Source organism: Gopherus flavomarginatus, chromosome 3 (assembly GCF_025201925.1).
Source record: "Gopherus flavomarginatus isolate rGopFla2 chromosome 3, rGopFla2.mat.asm, whole genome shotgun sequence".
In the NCBI taxonomy this organism is placed as follows: Eukaryota; Metazoa; Chordata; order Testudines; family Testudinidae; genus Gopherus; species Gopherus flavomarginatus.
The window spans coordinates 46,179,688-46,202,908 of record NC_066619.1 but is presented as its reverse complement, the minus strand read 5'-3'; the positions used below and the strand labels follow the sequence as shown (position 1 = coordinate 46,202,908).

General features: G+C 37.2%; 2 protein-coding genes across 6 annotated transcripts in view; one reads left to right on the top strand and one right to left on the bottom strand.

Moving 5' to 3' along the window:
• Nucleotides 1–4,626, top strand: part of SCAMP1 (secretory carrier membrane protein 1) — a 94,499-nt gene extending 89,873 nt beyond the window's left edge. For all 3 annotated transcript variants that reach the window (XM_050947083.1, XM_050947082.1, XM_050947080.1), the window contains one exon: nucleotides 765–4,626. In XM_050947083.1, the coding sequence (XP_050803040.1) occupies nucleotides 765–929 (165 nt within the window). In that variant the 3' untranslated portion in view covers nucleotides 930–4,626. The remainder of the gene's footprint in view (nucleotides 1–764) is intronic.
• A 7,001-nt stretch (nucleotides 4,627–11,627) lies between these two features.
• Nucleotides 11,628–23,221, bottom strand: part of LHFPL2 (LHFPL tetraspan subfamily member 2) — a 249,449-nt gene continuing 237,855 nt past the window's right edge. For all 3 annotated transcript variants that reach the window (XM_050947155.1, XM_050947156.1, XM_050947157.1), the window contains one exon: nucleotides 11,628–14,236. In XM_050947155.1, coding sequence (XP_050803112.1) covers nucleotides 13,980–14,236 — 257 coding nt within the window. In that variant the 3' untranslated portion in view covers nucleotides 11,628–13,979. The remainder of the gene's footprint in view (nucleotides 14,237–23,221) is intronic.

The following is a 23,221-nucleotide window of genomic DNA, read 5'->3' as shown; positions in this document are numbered from 1 at the left end:
AGAGGGAAGGTGTTGACAAGGTCAGAGCATGGATGAGACTGATTCTGTAAGCAACTCCAGGCTAGAAACGGGCTAGAGCCAGGTCCCTATTTATTTATTTAATTTATTATAGCTAGCTGGTTTCTGAACAGTAGGAAAAAGCATTTTGCCACTACTACCTGGGGAAGTTCAGGGGATACATTTTCCCCCATTGCTCTCACTGCATCTCTTGGGAAGCATTCTTCTTACCTGTCAAAAGCTCCTTTCCTTCAGACAGTCAGTATGAAGTCGTCTCAACCCAACTAAGCAGTTTGGTTCACCCTGCCAAATGTGCTAGCTACCACAGTAGACTAAACTATACTTTCTATAAAAAGCGTTGTTGTTTCTTCTTTTTTTAAAACGTTAATGCATTAAGAACTGTTTAATTTTCAGTGTCACTTATTGTCAGTTATGTTGCAGTAGATGGTTTCTATACTTGCTATATTTCCATTTTTTAATTGTTTAGGATTGTACCATTTTAATGCTAATTAAAAGGCACATAGGTCTAAAACATCAACAAATATTTGCTGTTGATGCTGGGGACTAAATTTCACCCATTTGATTATCCTCCATACAGCTGCAAGCAGGCAACAGAATCAAATTTCCCCATCACTCTATTCATTTAATTTGTCATACGACTTTTGGTGTAGCATCTACAAATAGAGATAATGGAATGATCATAACACTTTTTAACGCTCTTGTTTCTCTCCTCTCCCTTCCCCTTTCACCCTCCCTTTCTGTCGTAGGTTCATGGCCTATACCGTACAACCGGTGCTAGTTTTGAAAAAGCACAGCAAGAGTTTGCAACTGGTGTGATGTCGAACAAAACTGTACAAACAGCTGCAGCAAATGCAGCATCTACAGCAGCAACTAGTGCAGCTCAAAATGCTTTCAAGGGTAACCAAATTTAGTGAAATACAAAAATCACTACAGTTCTTTGACTGTACTTTATTTTCCATCTTATTAATTCTATTCCTAAAGACTTGCGTTCAAAATACACACAGCATGTATGTCTCTCCTTCAGCTGTGCATGGGCTAAAACAGGGGGAAAAAATCTTGTTTTATTCCTTTATACATTTATTTATCAAAACAAAAAAACCCACAGGCAACCTTCTTTGCCCTCTTTAAAACATTAAATACGTTCTAGATATATAATTCTCCATATTTTCTGGAGGAGCAATATTTTGGTGGAAACTTCAGCAATGGATCTGAAATTGATATGGTATTTTCTGTGATCAGTTAAGTGTATTTAGAGGGGGGTTTTAGTATTTCACTCTGGAATCTCTTGTTTTAACTTTGGAGCAGTTATTTTTGTTCTTGAGCCTGTTTCCCTATTTCTACTGCAAGAAGTAAGACTGACAGTTTGAGACTCTAGATTTGGCTGCTGCTGTGGCAGTTTCAGCAGCTGATGGACAGATATAAGTATGGTAGATAATGTAATTTTTTTTTTTTTTTTTTTAGAGCAGTAGGTTTTTAATATAAGTCTACAAGTTTGCATGAGTATTGTTGAGATATTTGGCCATGCTGAATTAGTGTTTTTGGTCCAGGATTTATCTGTACCACTTAATGTTGGTTTGTATCTATTTTCATGGCATACTTTTTTAAAATCAGAAATGGCTATTGCATAGACATTCTTGCTGCCAGAATGTGTAATGCGATGTACAGTTAAGAGAAGTTAACTGATGGTTTTGATCAAAGAGCTAAATGATTATATTTGCTATTTTTAATTTCAGTTTTCATGTCTTAGGAAAACGCATTCCGTTATAGGAAAAATTACCAACCTTTAGAACACTTCCATAAACAGTTGTTTGCCACCTTTTAAATGCAGTGAAATTTTTGTGGTGTGTATGGGAGGGGGTGTTGGATTTTTCTTTTCAGTGTCAATTTGTGTTTACCAGTGGTACTAAAGCTATAGCTTGGTCAGTCACTTTATTTACTGCTTTTCCAAAAATCTGAATATACAGTATTTAATTTAATTTTTTTACAGGAATATTTTCTCTAATCAAACTTTTGAAACTATGGCATTTAACACATACTTGAATTCCTTTTAACGCACCTCAGCCTTCATATGTGATTTGATTCAAGCTGAATAAGGAAGACTCTTAACTATTTTGAGTTGGAAAAGTGAAATATTTTTTATCTCCATTGAGAGAATAAAATTAAATACGTTCATACTGTTGAAATGGATATCTGTCTAATAGAGGGGTAGGCAACCTATGGCATGCGTGCCAAAGGCAGCACGCGAGCTGATTTTCAGTGGCACTCACACTGCCCGGGTCCTGGCCACCGGTCCAGGGCTCTGCATTTTAATTTAATTTTAAATGAAGCTTCTTAAACATTTAAAAAACCTTATTTACCTTACATACAACAACAGTTTAGTTATATGTTATAGACTTATAGAAAGAGACCTTCTAAATACGTTAAAATGCATTACTGGCACGTGAAACTTTAAATCAGAGTGAATAAATGAAGACTCCGCACACCACTTCTGAAAGGTTGCCGACCCCTTGTCTAATAAATTAAACTGTTGCTGTGATGCACCATGATTCATGCTGTTACTTGAGTAATTTTCTTAATCAGCTCTTGCTTCAGAATCATGTTGCTGTCTATTTAAGGTCATTTGAGATTCCTAGGTAGGTTGGTTTATTGGATGATAATATATGTAGTACTTTGGACTGAGCTTAAAATCATAAAATGCCAGTTTCAGATAGTGAGATCATTAAGGACCTGATCCCCAGATCTTACATAAATGCTTTTGCTGAAATCAGTATGACTGCTCATATGAATAAAAGTTTGCAAGTTTGAACCTTAAAATTACAAAGGCCTGATGTATATTAGGACATTTGGTTAGTATAACTACATCACTCAGGAGTGTGAAAAATCCACATCCCCGAGTGATGCAGTGAAATGGACCTAATTTCCTAGTATAGGCAGTGCTAGGTCAATGGGTGAATTCTCCTGTCAACATAGGTAGTGTGTCTCCTGAACCAGCTGCAGCATTTTAAGTGCTTTTAGACCAGCCCAGAGAGGCCTCATGTCCTGAATGTGGATTGGTTTTGATAGAGGAATAATCTTCTCACTTCAATTTACGCATATTGTAAAATAAGACCATTTTAAAAAATACCCTTCAACAGCTTAATACCTGGAGCAGTGTAGCACTTGCATACATAAAGCCCTGTATAAATTAGAAGTACAACTTAAATTCATAATTTAACTTCTCAAAATCCAATTTTAGTAGTAAAGATAAATATGGTAAGAAAGCATTTTAATATGATCTATACTGACGTTGTTGTTCATAATTATATTGTCTCCACATAAAATTCTCTTCACTATGAATTAAACAGTGCAATTGAAATAACAGTAACCAGGACACACTCTAAAGCTTTCCCTCAGGACTTTATTAAAATCAGTAGAGGAGGTTTTAGTTCTTTTAAAAATTTTGTTTACTCTTTAATGTTCCATCTGAATTTTTATTTTACAGTTTGTGTTGTGATCTGCTAGCACCTTTCAGGCCTCTCTAGATCCAAGTCCTACTTTTGTGAGTCTTCTTAACCAAGTATGAAAATTGTACCGAGGACTTCCTTTAAGGGTGGATCTTAGGCCTGAATTAAGCATTTTTCTTTTTCTCATGGGGTATGAGCGGCAGCATCCTCACAGTTAAATTTATTGTCATACTGTAGAATAGTAGATTACCAGTCGTGATATTATTAAAAAGCAACTTGCAACTGACACGCACATGTCTGCTTACAGTCGTGCTTTGAGCAGGGGGTTGGACTAGATGATCTCCTGAGGTCCCTCCCAACCCCTGATATTCTATGATTCTATGTTTATGATTCTGATTCTTACATGTTTACCTCTGCACTCAAAAATGCATTACGGTATAAAATTAATATATATGAATATTTGTGTTCCAAAGGAAAAATATTCTCATTTTGGATTTGAGAACTGAAGGCTGATGTTTGTTAAAATATTATTACTTTACTAACAGAGGTATTGGACTCCTATCAGTTAACACAATATGCACCCACTTACATTGTCATTTTGTTGTATTGTGGCAAATTTGGTTGAAAGTATGTTTAAACACTGGAATGTCAATAGTCAGTGATCTGTAATTTAGGATTTGGATTTATTTATCTGAGGGATGTTTGTATATTTTGTAAATTACTAACAATGCTCTGCCATCCTAGTAAATGTCATGGTTCTGTAGAAACACACTCATTCTGTCCCTCTGATGTTGCATGTCTGAGTAGTTCACAAGTTTTGTATATTTATTGTATTAACACAAGGTCATAGAATAAAAATACTGTTTTTCCTGGATGTTTGCTCGGAATAGTTTTAAAAACAAGATAGAGATTTTTTTTAAAGGTCAGGTAAACATGCAGGAAGGCTGTTCTGTATAAAAATATGATTTGGTTTTTACAATCTGTATATAAATTGTGTAATCTGCTGAAATGGGAAAGTAAGATGTCCACTACAGGAATAACAAATTAGTATGACTAGGATTGGATTATTCAAATAGTATGAAGGAAAACTTCAGCAGTGCTTGTACCACTTTGTACTTGTGCTATAAATTGAAAATTTAAAAACAAAACCAAATATCTATCTCTCTCTCTCTCTCTCTCTCAAAAAAAAAAATGTTCTGTCAGTACTAACTGAAACTGTGAGTATTAAACCTTACCTAGGATTTTACTAGAGTAAAATGAAACTGCTGAAAACAATATTGGTTTTGCTGCTGTTTGTTTTTCTGTTTTCTGAAATGACACTTCTGTATCAATATTTTGTTCTGCTGTTTCTGTTCAAGTGTTATGGAATAACATTGCTGTCTACTGCTGTTTCATATAATTAATATGCAGAGTATGTTACTGGATTCAATATCTTATATTAAGGGTTTGTAAACAGCTAACTTGACAGTTGATATAGACCATTGTACTGTAATAGTGTTTTGTAAATGCACAGTACAGTGATACTTTTGTTCTGATATGTAGCTAGTATTTTCTCTAGGCAGTTGTCCAATCAGAAGTGAGTTGTTCAAGACAGTTGCACACCTGACAGTAGTGAAATTATATATCACCAATTTTCCCTGTTTTCCTCCTCATTACTTTGTATTCAGATGTTTTGGCAGCAGATTAACTTCTTTAAAGGGACGCATTCAACTCTAAAAAGTTTGGGTATATTATACAACAGGTAATAATTAAAATGGCTAAAAAACCCACACTTTTGTGTATAGTCAGTTATGATATAGTTGCACTTCCTTGCTCATGATTAGAATGATTACATAACTCTCATGCATTGCTCCTGAGGAGGTTTACCAGAAAAAAATGGCAGCAGGAAGTATGGTGACCAGATGTCCTGATTTTGAAAAACCCCAAACATCAGGACAAGTTCCTATTACCCCCCACCCTGTCCAGATTTTTCACACTTGCTATCTGGTCACTCTAGCAGGAAGGCATATACACAGAGAATAGGGGAGGAGAAAGAAAGGTGGGGCTGAGCACACTGGGTGCTCACTAAGTCCCTTAGAAATAAATAGCAGGGAGACAGAAAAACATGTATTTGAAACCATGGAAAGTTTTTGTATCAGAGGGGTAACCGTGTTAGGCTGTATCCACAAAAACGAGACGGTGGCAGCTTAAAGACTAACAGATTTATTTGGGCATAAGCTTTTGTGGTTAAAAAACCCACTTCTTCAGATGCATGGTTTACATGGTTTGACTTTTAAAAAATTGTAAGGGATGTTTTGTCAGGAAACATGGAGTTTCAGAAATAAATACAGATTGACAGTTTCCCTTTAAAGCTCTTTCCTTCTTGGGAAAGAATTTTATGCTATATTCACTGTAGTCTTTTCCTAGAAAAGCACCACCAACTCTTTTCTCTCTCTCACACACTCTCTGTTTGTCTGTCAGTAAAGAGGCATCAGCTGTAACATTTTTTCTGGAGAGATGCAGAAACAACTGAATTTTTAACTACACATTATCTGTGTGTAGGTTAGATTTGCAAATGGTGCAATATTTGCCTTAATTTTCAAACAAAAGATAAAAATATTCTTAGTACATCTGTCAGCTCAGTGATTGCTGTGGTTGAGCATTATGGTGGTGAAATAAAACATGGTTTCAGTTATTAGGTTTGTTTTCCTATTGTTAGATCTAATTCTCCCTAGGATTTTGCTCATCTTTGTGGTAGTTAAAGGGCAATTTTTAAAAAGAGTTAAGTTATGCCTCTATTAAATTTTCATTATTATTAAATGCTGTTGAGGAAGAATATGGTCAAAATAGTTCCATAGTACTATTTGTTTATTGCTGGCAACCACATGGACATGTACTGTTAATAGGAAATGTGTAAATGTCTGTTTAAAAAAAAGAGTAGTCAATTCTCAAAACATTTATTGGGGTGGGGAGGTGTCTGATTTATGGGAGCCTAATACGTGTTTTACTCTTCAGTGTACCAGTCCTAGCTGGCTTAAGGTGAATGCAGTTTGACTCTAAATAAATGAGCCTGAACAGAAAACATTCCACTCACAAATCAAACACAGGGCAGAATGGAACAGATATAATGGAGATACGTCTCTTTTAATGTTTCCCTTCAACAAGTAAAGAAGAAAATTAAATTTCAATAATAAATAAAACATGTATTAGCTTTTATGAGGGTTTCTGTCTGAGACACTTCTGACCCTGCACATAGGTGAACGTCTTTGCTCTGGGAAAAAATGAGATGAATTTACAAAGGAAAAAGTGCACATCTTTTACTTGAATAGTGGGATAATAGCTTAGGTATGTATTGGCACTGAAATGGAAATCACGAGACATTTCTGAGAAATATTTGAAGTCTATGGAAGCATAGCTCTGCAAGCATTCAGTTTTGTTCCAGAACAAAACTGTTCCCATGCCAATTCTTAATAGACGCACAGGCAGTTACTAGTTAAAACTTTTTCATATTTTCTTACTTTTGTGTTAGTCATTTCGTATGTCCTCTCTCATAATACCCCTGTCCTCAAGTAATGACTGGTTATGGTAAAGTGTTCATTGTACTACTTTAACCATGTTACTGTATGATGTAATACCACCTATTAAAGCAAAAGCAAGGAATTCATGTACATGACATTGGCAAGAGCAGTCTCTGTATGTTTGTGCTGGCTTCTGCCTATGGGCTCTTTATGCATAATGTTGCTGTTTTCTGTTAAGGAAATGTTCACATCCTGAATACGGAAATAAGATGCAAATTTTTGATATTGAAGTTGGATATTGTGCTGGAATGACTGACCATCGAGCCCACAGCTAGAACAGAGTTGGAATACAGCTTCTGTACTGTCTTGTGCACTCAATCTATTGGTATTTGTCCCTGGGCTGCAGGGAGTGCGTCTCTGGCGTAGAGGGTTTTACTGCCAGAGATAGGTGGATAGAGATGTATCAGTTATGGTGATCAGCTGGTTCAGAACACTTTACGCATCTGCGAATTTGCCACTGTTCCTCACAAAAACAACTGTTGCTCTTGGAATCCTCAGCTAAGCTGAGTCTGGCAATTTGAAACTGTTAATTTTTAGCCTTGCAGCAGAAGCTGCTAAGAAGGTACATAAATAAAATTGACAGCAGCCTAGTGAAATTAGTATGAATTACCTATGCATTTGCATTCTTGTCAGACACACTTTATCTGCGGTTGTCCTTCTTGGCCCATGCCTTGGGTACTGGCAGTGCAATTGGGAACATTTGTTGAAGGGCTGTTGTCTCCATGGCATGTCTTTTTGATGTTTCTCAGGGAAAAATGAGACGGGGTATGTATGATTCTTTGCTCAAAATGAAAGGAAGGAGGTGTTACATCTTTTCATTTTAATTACATGTTCTGGAATTGGCTGGGTTGACCTGGCTTTTTTCTCTTCTCTGCTATCTTTCCCAGCCAGGCTAACTGAATTTACATCTCATTGCTGGCTCTGAGTATTGCTAAAGGTGGCTAATGGCCATGCATTTTTAGCATGGATTTGGTCACGCTTCTGTTAGGTGAAGTTCACTCTGGGACCACTGCTCTGAAGGCACATGTATTCAACATGCAGTATGAAAGGTTGGTTTTTTTTTTTAACTTAATTACTTTGCCATGTAAATACCAACATCTTCAAAACCCTTCTCCCCCTGTCACTTCTCAGGCAGGTTTTTAATATTTTTAAAAAGCAATGGGTTTGCAATGCCATCTCAGGTGCAGATAGATGAACAGGCAGAACATCATGAGCCTATTTAAAGATATATAATAAAGTTCAGCTTGTCCAATAGGTGGAATGAGACCGACACCAATGTGTGTTACGGTAGCACCGGTCTATGGCTTCACAGGCAAGAGAGTTAATTTTGCACTCAAATATATAATGAAATCTTATCTTAGTACCAACCCTTTGAGGGAGTTTTGGGCTCTGAATTGCAACTTTCCACCTCCACTAAGCTTAGGTTAAAATTATATACCACTTCTTTTGAAAAAGATATTAGTTTTATTTACATACATCAAGCCATTGTACAGTTTTAGTACAGTCAGCAGATGAAATACTTTGGGGACATGGGGTGTTTTGTTTCTCAAATTAACATAAAAAGGAAGCAGACATAGCTATGGTTATCAATATCCCTTAACATCTCTACAGTGATAATGTAATATCTAATAGGGGATTCTGCTGCGTTGGGAGCTACCTTGCTATCAGTTCTGGATTCATCAGGTTCTAAGGAGCTAAACCTCAGGCTTGAAAGCCCTGTGTTGTTGCAGAATTAGAAATGTTTTACTTGACAAGCCAGAACTGGCTGAAAAGGTAAATAAATGGACACAACTGGTTTAAATTAGGTGATAGTACAAGGTAGTGCAATTAAAAACCTTTACACTAAGTGTTTAGGGTCAGAAAACTGTTAACAGGTGGCCATTGTGTTCAGCAGCACTACATTGGGGATGATTAAGCCTGGATTCTGTTGCCAGTTCTAATGATTTTGCTACTTACCCTCCTTTTATAAAGTGCTTTGAAGTCTACTGATGAGAGAAAAATAAGTGCTTTAGTATCATAGTATGTAAAAGGCATTACACACACAACTGGTCAGTGTTTCACATGCCTTAAAACCTATTTTTGTTACTCTTTCTGCCACTCAACAGAAACCATACTGGTTTTACCTTGCAGATACATTAGGTGTTAGAGCTATATTTAATTAAAAATTACTTTTAATGCAACTTGTATAAAAGATTGTTACAATTTAAGATCAGCTCTTTAGTGATCAGTATGTAAGTGGTAATACAGTCTCTCACAATCACTGCAAAATCTCTCTCCTAATGTAAATATAAATCCCTTACTGTATGCACCTTGGCCAACCACATTCAAACTAAGATAGTCCAGATCTGTGTTAATAAGAATTTAGTTTACAAATTCCACAATAAGTCAGCTTTAGATAATAAAAACAGACGTTACTGGGTACCTAGTCAGTGCTGAAAAACATTACACAAAGCGCTGGTCAAACAACAGCAGTAGCACAAAAAAATGATGGATAGGTGATTGGCCCAAGCCAACATTCCTATTCAGCGTTTTGCATCGTATACAGTTAAAGCCCCACATTACTGCCCAGTTGGTTGGTGGGGCACTGCCTTCACCACAGAGCCAATGATAACTCTGGCTGTAGCAGGCTTCCCCTACTATTAGCTTCAAAGAAAATTTGACTTCTGCATTTAAAACTGGGTAAACTCTGACACTGAATACTATTACAAAATTTAAATGATTTATTTGAAATCCCCCAGACCGAGAGGTGCTTAAATGTTCGTTAGGCAAAAAGATGGTACTAGAACCAGACTGTAGCTAATAGCTTAGTAGCAATGTTGATGCAGTGCCTACTGGTCTATAGAGCACATTGAGAGACATTATCAAGCACTGCTGAGCTTTTCAACTCCTAGTTGTTAGATTATGGTGCAGGTGTGCAGCTTCACTGTTGGAATTAAAGCTATAAATAAATCAGGCCTGGATTACCCAGGGTTGAATATCTCAAATGAATCGAGAAAAGAGATTTTAGATAAATCTTTAAACTACAATCAGTGTTGTTCCTCCACAGATTCGATAGCATTACTCCAAAGTAGCAATAAATTTGTCCAAAATGAAAATTCCAGCCATGCTTCACGCGGCAGCCCCTTTTTAAAGCACATCATATTTAAAAAAACAAACTTGTTATTGCACATCTCACACAAATTTGTGTATATATATTTAAATATGCTATACTCCAAAAAGAACTATGGCACTTTACAGAATATATGTTTACAAAGGTGATCAAACCACAGCTGTTTAAAGAACATTTCTAGCTTTAAAAAAATTTACAAAGTTTGTATGTTACAATTTTGAGTGAGCTAGATCGTTTTTTTTAAATGCAACATGAAACATTCCTTGCATCTAAGCAAAGCACTACATGTACATTAAGAAGCAGTTAAGCTATATGGCCCATCATGAAACTAATTAAACATGCCAGAAGCTGACAAAAGACAAATGATTTTCACAGAATGTCTCGAAGGCCACTGTTCTGATGGAACTGAAATTCAGGAACAGTAGCCATCAAACTTAATGAGTGGGTCACATTTTAAAACTCATTAAGAAAATCTGTATGTAATAATAAAGCCATCTGATCACCTGTTAGAAAAACAGAACCCTGAGCAAGCAAAGAGTCTTGATTTGTTTCTTTCTACCATGTCTTCCATCTATGCCAGTCACTGAGTATGAACTGTTGAGTTGATTAGATCAGTTTGATGTTGTATTAGTACAATAATAGAAGCTGGTCCACTTCCCTTACAAATTCAGAAAAACACATGCAAAACAAATATCTCTTATGCACAGTACTATAAAACCCAACATTAATATTTTCAGCACTGTAAAGACCTAACATAGTTATGTCCTAATAATACACTGTTCTGTTTTTTTTTTTTTTAAAGTCACACAATACCTGGAGCATGCATGGTCCAAATCAGTTCAGTTAAGCATTGCACTACACCTCTGAAAACAATAATCTGTCATTGATTAATATAGTACTTGGATTTTTAACATATTTGTGACACTATATTGAGAGTGTCATGATTTGGTGGCCGTGATTTTTTTTAAATTGGCACACGATCTTCCCAAAGAAAAACAAATTCCATTAGAAAATATATATATCTTCACCCCAATTCCATGTGTTGTTCACAGCCCTTAAGACCCCCCCCTTCTAATTAAAGTTCTGTATCACAATTGTTCTAGTGCCCCAGCTTGTATTGCATTGTTCCAATGCAGGGGGAAGGGGCCCTCTAAAGTAGTAGCAGCTGTAGAACAAGCAATAACTTTGCATCTGTATTCAATGGGGGGGAGGGTTCTTACAGGTTTTTTTAATAGAATTCAGCCACATACAAATAATATGGTTGAAAATTTGGAGTGTGTGCTTTGTAAGGTATGCTTTGTATGTACAAGGAAACATTTCAAAGGTGCACAGTTTCAAATAAGACACATTATGATGCTGTGGCTACAATTTTGCCCTAACTCACCAATTTTTGCAAGTGGTTATAATTTGTTTAAAAAGAAAACTTGCTCTGTGCAGACACTTGACATAAATGGTTCCAGCCCATAGTTTTCTTTTCAATATTTAACATAAAATAAAGCTGAGTTACCCGTTTTAAAATCTTGTATAAGAGTGCAATGGGATTGGGAGGGGGGAAACACAGGGTTCTCAAGTGTGAATTCTGGGTTAACAAGAGGAAAGGCTACGTTCTCACAATACAGTGGTGAAAAAGAAAATTATAAATATTACCAAGGGGGCAGTTTTGCCCTGTGGCTAGCATAACACCCTCCACATCATTCTGCCCTGACATTGGGAATGTGCACAGAAGAACAGAGGTGGCAGCAGCACGGCTGTGTAGGGGGCTTGGATTTGTATTTACAGAGAAACAGGGACACTGACACTTCACAAATGGCACTCCAGGGGCCGCTACTCCAGCACATTGATTCTGGAGCACTATTACAACCTATCAATTTAATGGGTCCAAAGTAACAGGTCTGGTTTATCAGGAACAGACCAGAACAAAATTATTCCACTTTAAAAAGAAAATTAATTGATTTAACTGATTAGAGGTACATTGTCTTTTTAAAACTTTAGAGTTGAACCCTGGACCCTCACTAGAATCTCTCACACAGATTGATAATTTCTGAAGAAGTGGTCCTGGGAAGGAGACTTCACAGGAGCAGATAAAGAATTCAAAAAGCATAGGGACCACATGTGCTCCAAAGAAACCTTTTACATTTACTGATCTAACATTAGTAAGACTGTGCATAGTTAATACAAGCTGCATTTCCCTCAGCTCTAGGTCAGGAGAGATGCAGCAAAAATAAGAACACAAAACCTTCACACATTTCAATACTAATTTGCTGTTCTCTACAATAAATAACTCATGTAATCCAGAGGCTTATCATATTCTCTGTCTGCAGAAGTTATTTGATTTTTAACAAATGGATAAACTTGCGGACACCTCTAGTGGTTCTGTGTAGCTTTTTAACAATAGGCTCAGCCTTCAGTGCCTGCTAGTATTTTACCACCACCATGAAATAAACAGTTTTAAAATTAAAATTTCCAATCAACTGTCAAGTGAATAGTTATCTATTAAACCCTCAATTGTGCTCATGCATCCCCAAGGCAGTACAGTATTTTTTCTAATATCCTTTTATCTGCTCTCAAGGATAATTCCAGTAACTGGAGAAACAACCCAAGTAATATGACTGAACTGAACGCGTTTTGGAAAGGAATGTCACTCGTGGCAAGTCATATTTCTGCTTCTGCTGATGTGCTGGAAATGGGTACATACCAAATGTGGTTAAAAAGAGTGGGAAAAGGTTTTCCCACAAACTTTTAGAATTTGGCATTGCCTCCTGTAGGGTGAACATCTATTACAGACTAAACGGGCTCTGAGACACAAGACACTGGCCTGTGGACTGAGAATGAGGTTTCTTTTGGCAACCAGAGAAATATTGTAATTGTAAACCCAACATAGAGTTCATATTTTTACTGAAGAGTGAGGCACTGTCAACACTTGTTGGCATTCACAAAATAACCCTGTCAATTTTGCTGCAGAGAGAATATAGTGTTTTTCCTAAATATTGAGGCTTCCTGGGATTTCTAGTAAAGACACCATTTTTGTATCCAAGGTTCAGTGTTTCACACATTTAGATACTAAGGCATTACTTCTACTGTTTTTATTTTATATAGGTAAACTCCAGCGTAACAACAGTTCCCCTGGCTCTGCTATGAAACAAAAATAATTTAACTTCAAATCCAGCTGCTAAAATATAATGTAGCTACCACTTGTTACTGATATTTCATGCCAGAACAAACTAAATAATATGAGCCCCTGCCTCACTTTCTTTACAGTTTATACGACTTTTAGAAAGGTCTTAATGTCAGCCCTGTTCTTTGTCATGCATTTAATTATCAAAAACAAAAAAACAACCAAGTTGTGCTTTAAGTAATTTTAAAACTCATCAACAAGCACCACAATATTAACTATAGTACCAAACCAGATGGCAGTAACATGTTCACAAGTGATTGAAGCCCTTGAAAACAAAACCTAATTAAATAGGCTAGTCCTGTACATAGTAGAAATGTGCTGGCTTTTATTATTTTAATGCAGATCCTTCAAAGTGACCAAAGTGGAGAATGCAATCAGATCAAATCAGAAATTGTCAGGCATCTTATGTTTGTTCGCTACATACACTCCCCCACCTCGCTCTCAAGTTGTATATTCTGCTGAGTCCTGACAATGTAGTCGCACCAAAAATTCCCACATATGTACACTCTCTTTGCTTGAGATCCTCCTTTCTCTGGTCCTCATCGCCCTGCAAGCGATAGAATGTTGCTCCAGTAGTTCAAGGCTAGACTGCATAAGGCTAAATCACAGGATATGGATCCTTTTATCAAATCATTTAAAAGCAAAATAGATACTGATTGATCTTTTTTCCATTCTATTTAAAGGAGGCAGATAAGGTTTTTCCCCTCTTCAATTTCTTCTTGCACTTTGTCACTAGATGTGGCAATTTCTGCTTGCGCTGAGAAGACGGCACAGATGAATGTCAGACCAGTGCCACCGATAGCTGTGTAGAAGGCCCAGCCCAATGAGCAGTCTCCTAGTTTATAAGCAGAAGCATAATGTCCACAATAGCTTATTGCCTTCTGGCAGCCCCAGCCTGCAGGGTACAGCATCAAGCCTAAGATAAGGAAAAGGCCTTTAAAAGAAAAAGAAAAAATAAAATTTAACAACTGCTACATGTTAGACCAAATATAACATTTTGCAATTATTGTAATGTATAATGTTCGGTCATACCTGCTCCCCTACAAATAATAGAAATGAGGGAGGAAAAACCCTGTTGGTCCATCTCGTCTATCTCCTGCTAATAAGAATTGTTCCCTATGGTACATTGCGTAGTGCTTTGTCTAAATTTCTAGTCCTTCCACCACTTTGCTTGAGAGAGGCTATTTCACAGTCTAATAGTACTCTCTGTCAGTTTTTCTCCTCTTATTCAGTCTTCATTTTTTAACATTTCAAACACGTTACCCCTAATTACACACCGATTTTAAAACCCTAAAGTACCTGTCTTTGTTTACACCCTTCAAATACTTGTGAACAGTTATCGTATTCTGCTCAAGAGTCCTTACTTAACCAAGCCACATTTAATCTTTCTTCATAAAACAATTTCTCTAGTACTTAAACATTTTTGTTGTTTTTCTCCAAATTCTCCCAGATTGATTCTTGAACTTAATAAGTGTGGCCATTCTCAATCCAACCAATTGTCCATCTGTCCTAGTATCCTGTCTTTGACAGCGGCTAGTGCTAGATGCTTCAGAGGGATTGAACAGAACAGAGCAATTTCAAGTGATCCATCCTCTTGTCCAGTCTCAGTTCCTGGCAGTTTGAGGTTTAAGGACACTCGGAACATGGGGTTGCTTACATGCCCAGTTTAGTTAATAGCCTTTGATGGACCTAACCTCCAAGAGCTTATCTAATTCTTTTTGAACCCAGTTACATTTTTTGGCCTTCACGACATTCCCTGGCAATGAATTCCACGGGTTACCAGTGTGTTGTGTTAAGAAGTACTTTCTTAGATTGGTTTTAAACCTTCTGAGTAATAATTTTGCCTAGTACTTGTGGTATGTGATGGCCTAAACAATGCATCGTTAGTCACTTTCTCCACACCATTCATGATTTTATAGACTTCTATCATGTCCACCCTTAGTCATCCGTTAATCTCTCCTGGTATGGAAGCTGTGCTATACCCCTAATCATTTTTGTTGCCCTTATCTGTACCTTTTCCAATTCTAATATCTTCTTTTGAAATAGGGCAACCAGAACTGCACATACTATCCAAGATTGCATTACCAGATTTTCTGTTTTATTATCCCTCTTTCTTAATTGTTTCTAACATCGTTAGCTTTTTTGACTGCTGCTGCACATTGAGTGGATGTTTTCAGAGAACTATGACTCCAAGATCTAACTTTTCATACGTATTGTTGGGATTTTGTTTTCCAATGTGCATTACTTTGCACGTATCAACACTGAATTTCATCTGCCTCTTTGTCACCCAGTTTTGTGAGATCTCTGTAATTCTTTGCAGTCAGCATAAGACTTAACTATCCTGAGTAACTTTGTATCATCTACAAATGTTGCCACTGTTCACCCCTTTTTTTCAGGTCATGTATGAAAATGTTTCTCTCACTTCATTGTGAAAACTGGCATTTATTCCTACTCTGTTTCTTACTAATTACTGATCTATGAGCGGACCTTCCCTCTTACTGCATGACTGCTTAGTTTTGCTTTGGTGAGGGATCTTGTAAAAAGCTTTCTGAACATCCAAATAGACTATATCCACTGGATCAATGGTTGTTGACTCCCTCAAAGTAGTTTAATAGATTGGTGAGGAATGATTGATCTCCCTTTACAAAAGCATGTTGGCTCCTCCCCAACAATTTGTGTTCATCTATTTGTCTGATAATTCTGTTTGTGCCAAAATTTTCCTAGTACTGAAATTTGGCTTACCAGCTTGTAATTACCAGGTAACCTCTGGGACCGTCTTTTTTTTTTTTTTTTTTAATTTAAATGAGTGTTACATTACCTACTCTCCTGGTACAGAGTCTGATTTCATTGAGGGATAGGTTACACGTCCGTTAGTAGTTCTGCAGTTTCATGTTTGAGTTCCTTCTGAACTCTTGGGTGAATACCGTCTGGTCTTGGTGACTTATTACTGTTTAATTTATCGGTTTGTTCCAAAACCTCCTCTACTGACACCTCTATCTGGAATAGTTCCTCAGATTTGTCACCTAATAAGAAAGGCTCAGGTGTGTGGATCTCTCCCATATTCAAGAAGGATGCAAAGAATTCATTTAGTTTCTCCAACACAATCTTGTCTTCCTGGAGTGTTCCTTTAGCAGCTCAGTCATCCAGTGGCCCCCACTGACTGGCAGACTTCCTGCTTCTGATGTCCTTAAAGAAAGTAGGTTTTGTGTCCTTAGCTAGTTGCTCTTCAAATTCTTTCTTGGCCTGCCTTATATTTCCTATACCTAACTAACTTGCCAGAGTTTAAGCTCCTTTCTATTTTCCTCACAAGGATTTGACTTCCAATTTTTTGCCTTTAACTTCCTCTTGTAGGCTGCTGTTTAGCCATGGTGGCACTGTTGTGGTTCTCTTACTGTTGTTTGTTTGTTTTGCCTTTTTTTTTAATTTGGAGTATACATTGAGTTTCAGCCTCTATTATGGTGGTTTCGGTGTTCTATTATGGTGGTTTGAAGGCATTTCACTCGTGTGACTGTTCCTTTTAATTTCCATTTAACTAGCTTCCTCATTTTTGTATAGTTCCACTTTTTGAAGTTAAATACTGTTGTGGTGGGTTTCTTTTTGCATTTTTTTCCTCTATGAGAATGTTAAATTTAATTACATTATGGTAGCTATTACTGAGTGGTTCAGCTATATGCACCTTTTGGACCAGATCCTGTGCTTCACTTAGGACTAAATCAGAAATTGCCTCTCCCCTGGTGGGTTCCAGGACTAACTGCTCCAAGAAGCAGTCATTTATCTAGTAATGTCTAGAACTTTTACTCTGCATCCCATCCTGAGGTGACATGTACCCATATATGTTGGAACTGGGGGTGCTACTGCTATACCCCCTGACTTGAAGTGGTTTCCATCATATACAGGGTTTACAGTTTGGTTCAGTGGCTCTCAGCACCCCTGCGTGTACCCAGTCAATGTGGAGATAGTTGAACCACCCCCGTTATTACTGTTTTTTCTGCCTTTGTAGTCTCTTTAATCTCCCTAAGCATTTCACCATCACCATGCTGGTCAAGTGGTTGGTAGTAAATTGCTATTGCTATCCTTTTATTGTTCAAGCATGAAATTTCCGTCCATAGAAATTCTGTGGTACAACTTGATTCATTTAAGATTTTTACTTTATTTGACTCCATGCTTTCTTTCACATATAGTGAAAGTGTGACACACTTTCTCATTCCTATATATTTTGTATGATGGTATTACTGTGTCCTATTAATAACCCTCATTCCACAAAGTTTCTGTGATGGGTATTATATCAATATCCTCCTTTAATGCAAGTTACTCTAAATAGTAAGATGGGTAAACTAGACTTCCAGCATTTGTGTACAAGCATGTGTACATTGTGTCAATATTAAGTTGCTGGCCTTCCTATGTTATATTTAAATAGGAATCTTACATTTGACTGCTCCTGCCTGTACTTTACCAATTTCTCTCCTATCTACTACGCTAGGATATAGAGGTTCCTCTTTAATAAACTCATCCCTAAGTGATGTTTCTGCCTGAAGCTTGTGCTCTGCCATACCGAAAGCTTTCCCTCAGCCTGTAGTTTAAAAAGAATGTAAAGGATATTTTTTTTTTTGTTACATGGTAACAGTAGAGTTCCATTTTGGTTTAGAGGGAGCCCATGCTTCTTATATAAGCTCCTCCTTTCCTAAAAGGTTCCCCAGTTCCTAGTAAACCTAAAACCCTTCTTCCTATGCCATTATCTGATCCACACATTGAGACCCCCCCCCCCAGTTCTGTATCTTCCTGGTAGTGAGCGCAGAACTGGAACCATTTCAGAGACTGTTACCATGCAGCTCCTGGACTTTACTCTTAGCTCGCAGCCTAAATTTGGCTTCCATCACCTCTCTCCTACCTTTCCCTATGGCATTGGTACCTTCACGTACCACAACCATCAGCTCCTCCCCAGGACTGCACGTAAGTCTGTTTAGATGTTTTGTGAGACCTGCAAACTTTGCACCTGGCAGGCAATTTACCATGTGGTTCTCCTGGTCATCACAAACCCAACTATTTATATTTCTAATAATTGACTCTCCCATTACTAGTATCTGGCTCTTCCTAGTAACTAGGGTTCCCTCCTCAGGAAAGGTTCCTCAATGCAAGAGGATACCAAGACATCAGTTGTAGAAAGGTCCCAGCTATGGGATTGTTGCCTTCTGCTCCAGCTTGATGCTCTCCTTCCCTGAGACTTTCATCCTCCTTAGCAGCACAGAGGCTATCAGAGTGGGGGTGGGACTGCTCTCTGCTGTGTCCATGAAAGTCTTCTCTATGTAGGAGGAGCTGTCTCAGTTAGCGTCTCCAGTTCATCCACTCTGGTCTCAATAGCCTATACTGTGTCTGAGGACCGTGAGCTGCTTGCATTGCATGCATGCATACATATCACACACTGCATTCAGTGCAATGAATTGGATAGTGCACACTCTGCTGCTGGACTTCTGCCTGCATTATTTTTACTCTTGAAGGATGTGATGGTTTTTGGTTTTTTTGGGGAGTGGGTGGGTTATTGGCCTAAGTTTAGAGTATGTTTGTTAGATGAAACTGCCTCTCATACTCCCTCTATTTGCTAGCTCCTCTGGTCATTTAAGATTTTTAAATCCCTGCTCTCTCTGAATTAGCCTGCCCCCTTTTGAAGGGATCCAAAAGGGGCTAGAGATCAAAAGATAGAAGGCTAGAGCCTGGTTAGTCAGAACTTAGCATAGCCTAGCTGGCCACTGGGCTCAGCACACAGTCCCCAAAACATACCACACTATAATCTTCAAGCAAGCACATAAATGCTGGGGGGTTGTTTTGTTAACAGCTTGGGTGAAATGGGCAAATCTATTATAGCCAGCACACACTAGATGATCAGCAGGAAGTTTGGTATTTATATTATAATGTAGGGGCTTTTAGAGCTTGTCATATCTTGGCACTAATTGACATAGGTCAGGATGGCTGATAGCTATTTCTGTCAAGCGATTAAAAAAATTAATTATGTTTAATCGCACTGTTAAACAATAGCACGCTATTTAAATATTTTTGAATGTTTTCAACATTTTCAAATATATTGATTTCAGTTACAACAGAATAAAGTGTACAGTGTTCACTTTATATATGTTTATGATTACAAATATTTGCATTGTAAAAACAAGATAGTATTTTTTAATTCACCCAATACAAGTACTGTAGTGCAGTCTTTCTATCATGAAAGTTGAATTTACAAATGTAGAATTATGTACAAAAATGGCATTCAAAAAAATAACAGGGTAAAACTGTAAAGTACAGGTCCACTCAGTTCTAGTTCTTGTTCAGCCAATCGCTCAGACAAACAAGTTTGTTGACATTTGCAGGAGATAATGCTGCCTGCTTCTTGTTCACATCACCCTGAAAGTGAGAACGGATGCTTCTCATAGCACTGTAGCAGCCAGTGTTGCAAGATATTTACAGTGCAGCTCTGCTAAAGATTCATATGTCCCTTCCATTCCAAAGGACATGCTGATGACAGGCTCTGCTCGATAACAATCCAAAGCACTGCAGATTGACGCATGTTATTTTCATAATCTGAGTCAGATGCCACCAGCAGAAGGTTGATTTTCTTTTCTGGTGGTTCAGGTTGTAGTTTCTGCATCAAGAGTGTTGCTCTTTTAAGGCTTCTGAAAGTATGGTCCACACTTCATCCCTCTGATTTTGGAAGGCACTTCACATTGTTAAACCTTGGGTTGAGTGCTGTAGCTATCTTTAGAAACCTCACATTGATACCTTCTTTGTGTTTTGTCAGAGCTGCAGCGAAAGTGTTCTTAAAATGGACAACATGTTCTGAGTCATCATCTGAGACTGCTATAACAGGAAATATATGGCAGAATGTGGGTAAAACAGAGCTAGAGACATACAATTCTCCCTTAAGGAGTTAAGTTACAAATGTAATTAGCACTTGTTTTTTTTTAAATGAGCATCATCAGCATAGAAACGTCCTCTGGAATGGTGGCCGAAGCATGAAGGGGCATACGAATGTTTAGCATATCTGGCATGTAAATACCTTGCAATACCAGCTACAAAAGTCCCATGTGAACGCCTGTTCTCACTTTCTGGTGATATTGTAAATAAGTGGACAACATTATCACCTGTAAATGTAAACAAATATGTTTGTCTTAGTGATTACTTGAACAAGAAGTAGGAGTGAGTGGACTTGTAAGCTCTAAAGTTTGGCACTTTTTTGTTTTTGAGTGCTGTTATGTAACAAAAATAATGCTACATTTGTAAGTTGCATTTTCACAATAAAGAGATTGCACTACAGTACTTGTATGAGGTGAACTGAAAAATACTATTTCTTTTGTTTATCGTTTTTACAGTGCAAATATTTAATCAAAATAATATAAATATGAGCAGGTTACATTCTGTATTGTGTTGTAATTGAAATAAATATATTTGAAAATGTAGAAAAACATCCAGAATATTTAATAAATTTCTATTGGTATTCTATTGTTTAACAGTGTGATTAAAACTGCCATTAATCACTATTTTTTTGAGTTAATTGCATGAGTTAACTGTGATTAATCGACAGCCCTACTATGAGTTTATTTTCTTTCAAATTACTTCTTGAATTTTGCTTGGCATGGCACTATGAACACGCAGGATGTTTTTGTTCAATTATGTGTAGCAAATATATTAAGAAGCTACACATATCAATAAGATTTTAAAGATTACCTGATTTTTTTTCTAGTATCAGAGGGGTAGCCGTGTTAGTCTGGATCTGTAAAAGCAGCAGAGAGTCCTGTGGCACCTTATAGACTAACAGACGTTTTGGAGCATGAGCTTTCGTGGGTGAATACCCACTTCGTCAGATGCATGATTTTTTTCTGTATCTCTAGCACAATTCTTTTTGGGAAAGACAAGTTGTAAACAGTGCTATCACTGTCTAAAAGTGAATCCAGAGAAAATTTAGATTTCCACCTGCCTCCAGCATTAATTCATTCATATATTTCTTCCACCCCTGAACTTTCCACTGTTATAAATCACAGCCAGTCTTTGTTTAATTTTCAGTGCAAGAACAGATGTAAAGTCTAGTCCCTGTCTCATTCAATTCAATTAATATTTTATATGCTCTAGTACATTAGATTTTCTTAATTATTGTTGAAAGAAATTCAGCCAGCTGTGAAAATTCTCCCTCAGTGAAAATAAACTACAGTTCCCAGGTTTTTAAACCATTGAATACATGACTATAAAATGTCTATAAATGTCAGTTGTATTGCAAAAGAAAGTCCTTCACAAAGCATTTCTTAAATAATGATGGGACAGCTATTGCATGAATGAACTGTAAGCTCCATTATTCCTCAGGGTAGTGAAATCTGTGAATGAGGGCCATTCTTAGTGAAGGGATTTCTTCCCCATTGTATACGCTACAAGAAACAATGACAAATTTTATGTAGTGCTTCCTGTCTGGTGCCTACGGTACATTGTGTATAAAGTATTGCTTAATCTTAGGCAGATCAGGATAAGCTGTGCTTTCATCGTGCTAAGCCCACCAACCATTTCAGACTAAACACCAACAATTCCCTTCCTTCAGTCATCTGCACTTTCCTGTTCCATGTGTAACCAAATGACTAAACAAACAGTATTTCTTTTTCTTGTACAACTAATGTGTCACAGTTGCTATGTCTTTCTTTTAGTGGTCAACAGCAAAAGGTTCACTAATCATGATTTTCTTCAAAAAATCCTTAAATTTTAAATAGTGTCTAAGCAGCTAACACCATGTGAGTTTCTAAAACTGCATCAAGAAAATACTTTGTGCCCTAGCAACAGCTTTTAACTACAAATTTGATGTCTAGACCATTCTATACCAATATTTAAATTTACATCTATCTTCACCTACAGGAAAAAGAGCCCCTGAAAATGATAAAATTGTTTCTTGGCATACATTTCTCAAATCTGAAGAATTCCTACCCAAAGCTTGTGCTGCTGAAGCTGTTGTACTGTTCTTGTGTATACGCTGCCTGGATTTTATGGAAAGTCAAATATCAATTTGGTCTGTTCCTCTTAGGTTTTAGCCTTAATGTGTCTGCCACTTTCAACATCTTGATTAAAATAAGGTTTAATACACAATGCTACAATACTTTGCTTTAGTTGATCTCAAATAAATGGCCTAATCCTGAAAAGGGCCGAGCACTCAACTCCCATAGCACTAAGATAAAATTGACTATAACACACAATTAACTGAACTGGGACTGTCTTGGAAAAAGTTAGAAAGGTCCAGAACATAAACTGTGAAGGGTCAGTCTTCTCTGCTTGCTAAAAACAGGTAAACTGTCATGTCCCAGATTGGTAATATCATACTAGAGAAAATAAAAATTCTTAAGGCATTTTCCCCTGCCAAATCACCTTTCATTCAATTTCAGTAAACATGCAACATATTATACTAGACATTGCCTCAAGAGTTCCACCACTTCCTTATTATTAAACATATCAGTGTTTACCATCATTAACAACTTTAATATTTAACACCTGTTTCCCAATTGTAGGAAAACTTAGCTTTACGTTTAAAATAAACAAACATTTACTAAGACAAAACAGAGCTCTTCAGTGTCACTCAGAGGCACTTCACACCATATACTGCAGCATAAAAAGCTATGGGCCAGCCAAATGGCCTAATAGTTGAACAGTGTGGATCAAAGATCCATCTCTGATCTCTCCCAGGTAAGAAGGCTGTAGGGGTAGCAGGTTCAGGTGGTAGAGAGTCAGAAGAGTCTCTCATGTTGATTCCTTTTGGTTGTCTGAAGGAGGAGTGGTTAACGATTCTACAGACCTACTCCCTTGACTGCTCCTGCTGGTTAAGAATCCAAGAAAATTGTGACAAAAATACAAAAGGAACAAGCATAAGAAACATAAATGAACCAGGAAGAGCCAATAACCCACT